Source organism: Copadichromis virginalis, linkage group LG2 (genome assembly GCF_057382275.1).
Source record: "Copadichromis virginalis isolate Kocher_CV1m ecotype Utaka linkage group LG2, C_Virginalis_male_GT1.1, whole genome shotgun sequence".
Taxonomy (NCBI): domain Eukaryota; kingdom Metazoa; phylum Chordata; class Actinopteri; order Cichliformes; family Cichlidae; genus Copadichromis; species Copadichromis virginalis.
In genome coordinates this window covers 35,034,621-35,039,055 of record NC_140619.1, presented here as the reverse complement: position 1 = coordinate 35,039,055, position 4,435 = coordinate 35,034,621, and the positions used below count along the sequence as shown (strand labels likewise).

At 41.1% G+C, this 4,435-nt stretch overlaps 1 protein-coding gene across 1 annotated transcript; it reads right to left on the bottom strand.

Moving 5' to 3' along the window:
- Window positions 1-241: 241 nt before the first annotated feature.
- LOC146717884 (P2Y purinoceptor 4) lies at window positions 242-3,557 on the bottom strand. Its single transcript, XM_085432533.1, has 2 exons — window positions 3,099-3,557; window positions 242-1,673 (listed from the first exon to the last, which is right to left on the bottom strand). The coding sequence occupies exon 2, from the start codon at window positions 1,620-1,622 to the stop codon at window positions 531-533; it is 1,092 nt and encodes a 363-aa protein (XP_085288659.1). The 5' UTR covers window positions 1,623-1,673; window positions 3,099-3,557; the 3' UTR covers window positions 242-530.
- Window positions 3,558-4,435: the final 878 nt, after the last annotated feature.

The window sequence follows — 4,435 nt, the reverse complement described above, 5'->3', positions numbered from 1 at the left end:
CTGTTGATAAAACAGGAAGGATTACATCACAACTGTCTTATGTTTTAAGACAACAGTCAGACGTTTCTGTTATATTTTCATCAGCGAGTGTTCAATCAAACCTTATTATCTACACCAAAGATGACAGACTGACTCAATCGTCTCATCGTTTTACTTTAAGGCACCTGTATTAAAGGCTTTAACTCAAGTGTCTCCCTTTCTTCTGCCTAGGCACAATTTTCTCATAAATAACTGTATACAGGAGTGTAACCACTGTTTATTTACATGTTTAGCAATGAATAATAACGCCTCTGGGTTATATACAGACTCATTAAAAAATACATGATTTTTATATAACAAATAGCATTCTGAAGAAAATGAGAGGAACCCCAAACATTTCTTTGTTTTGTTCTGCAGAAATCTTGAAAGACACAAAGCTTATCCAGCTGAGTTAGAGTCACAGTACACTGGTTCTTTTCTCTTCAAGCCTCAGATCGGAAATGACAGTTCAGCCAGGTGCAGAAATATTTACCAGTAGCTCGCAATTGGCACTACGTCTCAACATCCTCACTGGCTTTAAGAGCTGAGTTTTTATAAGCCAGGCCAATACTGTCGTTATTATTCCGCCGTGCTGGTGCCTGCTCAGATATTTGGCTGCTCACTGTCTGTCTTTTTCTCATCAGAACATTCATCATTTTGGAGCGGTAGTGATCCCCAGCCAGGAAATACAATATGGGATCAATGCAACTGTTGATGCTGGCCAGCGGCCTGGTGATCTTGTAAGTAAAGTTTACTATGTTGAGGAATTTACAGTTAAGATCCAGCACACGGGCCGTATAGTAGAGGGTCCGTGTGATGTGAAATGGGACGAAGCTGACAGCAAACACCACAAGCACCACGATGATGAGCTTGATGGATTTCTGACGTGAAGCAGCGCTCTGCTGGCTTGAAGATATTCCCTGTCTGGGCTGGCACAGGGCCCGAGCCATCAGGCAGTAACACACCATAATGACGACGAACGGGATGCCAAACAGCAGCACCATCACAACAGAGCTGTAGTCCACATACTCCTCGAAGGCCTCCTGGCTTGTTGTGTCATGGCACAGGGTGTCATTGCCCCTCCTGGAGGTGGTGACAAACATGATATTGGGCACCAAGCACACGGTCACCACACTCCACACTATGCCGCAGACCAGGTGTGCATGGCGACGCTTCACCAGGCTCATCATCTTAATAGGGTGGCAGATGCCGAGATAGCGATGCACGCTGATGCAGGTGAGGAAGAGAATGCTGCAGTAAAGGTTGGCATAGAAGAGGAAGCGTGCAAGTTTGCAGGCAACCACACCGAATGGCCAGTGACTCCGGTTGGCATAGTAGTATATGAGGGTGGGCAGGGAGAGTACATAGAGGAAGTCTGACAGGGCGAGGTGGAACATGAACACTGTACTGGCGTTCCAAGGACGCATCTTCACAAACAACCATAAAGCTGCAGCATTAAGCACAAAGCCGAACACAAACACCAGACTGTAGGACACTGGCAGCAGAATGTATTTGAACTCTTCATCAAACTGACAGCTCGAGTTGAAGATCGAGATCAGCACAGACCGGTTGTGTCCTCCTGAGCTGCTGGTGACCCTCTCCATAACTATGAATGACCTGTGCGATCAGCTGTTAAAGCTATCAGATGACAAAACCTGCGAGGAAAAAAAGAAACACTGAGATATGACGATTTTTAAATCGTGTAACTGTAAAGTTCACCTTTTTTTTCGGTTGGTAGCTGCATATTTATCCCTCAAGGGACCAAGCTGTTTTAGCAACTGAAATGACAGAGTGAGGTAATTTATGGCACCGTTGTTTTAAACAGGAAGACTTTTTTATTGGCTCTGTATGGGTTTATCTTATATATACAGTTTCTTTTATCTATGATGGATTCCAAAAATTTCTATGGTAACAAATTATGTTTTTTTAAACGTTTAACTCAAATCATCAAAGCTTCTGATGTAGTAAATCTTGTTTAGGTACAAGATTCACTGCAAAACATCACTGAGTAGTGATTAGAAGTAGAAAACCACAATAAAATCAAAATCAACAAAGTTCAATGTTAAAGAGTACATATATCTCTGGGATCACAACTAACGTTTCCAAACTTTTCCGTATCTTTAGCTAACTTTCCATCATACCGATACTGGAAGTAGATTGACAAAATCATGGTAGGAAACACATTTTTAAGATTTAAAAATATCACAGCAGCACATATAAATATGTCACCGTCTTCAGTTTAAATGTAAAGAATTTGCCCTCTATAAAATTTTGTTTTTAGAATAAGCTACTGGTGGGGATGGTGCTTAGGTGGTACAGCAGTTTGTCCACTAATTGTAGGTTTGGTGGTTCAATCTCCAGTCTAATTTTGTCCTTCTGAGGCAAGAAACAGAACCCCAACTCTGTTCTGTTGCCAGGCCAGCACCTTGCATGGCAGCTCCACTTGCACAAACTTGTGCAGGTGGGTGACAGAGACATTGTAGAACCACCAAAGATGCATTATAAGATAGAAAATAATCTGAGATTAATCAGCAATGAAAATAACAGTTGTGGTAGTACAGTTAGTCTGTGGAGGAGTCACATTTTTTTCTACTGGAATCATGTCAGAAGCATTTCAGTCCTTCATTTAACTTAAAAATCATAGTCTAAAAACACTGGGGGGGGGCTTAAATGGTCACTATGCACAGCAATATCCCTTCAGAAAGTAAAATTCAACTAGTTAACTACTTAAAGGCTAGTGTTTGGAAACAATAAACATTATATTATAAAACTATATTTTTATTATCGATTTATGTATCACCTTAAGGTTAAAGGTGATAAGCGTGGTAACTATATAAACGGGGTAGACCGTATTTCACTGGGAAATCTATCGGGAAAGAAGTGCAAAGTTAGATGTAAGGAGGGTTTAATAAAGTGTATCTAAACAGAACTTCCATCGGTTTCTTCCCATTGCTGTTGGTTGATCATTTAAATCTCCTTAACCTGAATAAGAATCTTAGATGTGATCTTACTAAAGCTCCGCATATCCGGCTCCGCACCTTTCTCTAGAAGCACGACATGGTAACTTCACTGCTACTCACCGCCCAACAGGATCCTCACAGCCGTGTTGTTGTTGCGGATCGCGATCCCGTTGTTGCACTGTGGAGCTACGGAGAGTTAGTTCGCTTAATTGTAAGTTTCACTCTCAGCCGTGATCCAGATGTATGAAAAAAACTCTGCTTCTCTCATTCCGTCACACTGTCCACTGCCTCTGTGATCCAACCCACGCGCGTTAAGCGGTCATTAATGCGCAGCGACGAATACACTTCTCGACATTTTAACTCCAACACAGTTCGCGCGGAATGATAGATGGCAGAGTGTGGTTGAAGTGGGAAGTGCTGAGTGGGCAAGCTGCCACTCGAGATTCCTGTTTTTGCAGCTATCGAATTAAAGAAACACGTGGAACTGCTACTAGAGTTTAATTCGGGGACAAACATGCCCATGCATGTATGGATACAGTGATCAAAAGATAGTTTCCCGTCGCTCCGACTTACGAAGAAATGCAGTGCTGTGCAAAAGTTTTGAACCAACCCTTTATTTATTTATTTATGAGGCGGAGTTTTAGTCTTGTGCAAAATTTGTCCAGTCTTTTCACGTTTTTCTTTGGACATTGGCTGCTTTTTCACTCATTTTCAGTGCTTGTACTTGACGGTTTTCAGAAGAATGTCGTTTTGTTTGTTAAGCTCCTTACTCAGGAAATGTGTTTTGTGTCTAAACATAACACAGCTTAACAAGGAACCAGTTTTTAATCTTATCTTTATCTGCTTCGTTACTAGCAGTCAACAGTCAACTGTTCTATTTGTTCCCCCTTGTTTTATTCGAGTCTACCAAAAAGATAACCCAGTTTGATGCATAGTATTTTTGCACTATTTTGCAAGACCTGAGAGATTTGTCTGGCCCTTTAGTCACTGAAGTTTAATCAGAAATGGTCTCAATTGAATGACGTCTGTCAAGAAGCCGCTCTTAAGGAAGGGAAACAGAGAGAAAAGCTGAAATATGCCAAACTACACAAGAACTGGAGTGAAATTCAGTGACAACAGATCTAAATGATGAATGACGAAAATGAACATTTTTGGTTCAAATTATTGTCAGTTCAAATTAAAGATCAGGAGAGAAGCATGACAGTGAGTGTCTACAGTCATTTGTAAAACACTGTGGGTCCTCTTTCGTGGTTTAGGGCTGCATTTTGGCCCGGGGTGTTGGAAGTCTTGTCAAAATTTATGGAAATATGAACACAGAAAAGTATAATCAGAGTTTGATCCACCTTTTAATGTCATCTGGAAAGTTTCTGATTGGCAATAGCTTCGTTTGTCAGTATGGAAATTATCCAAAATATACTGCCATTGCTGTAAAAGCTGGATATATAAATACACAATGG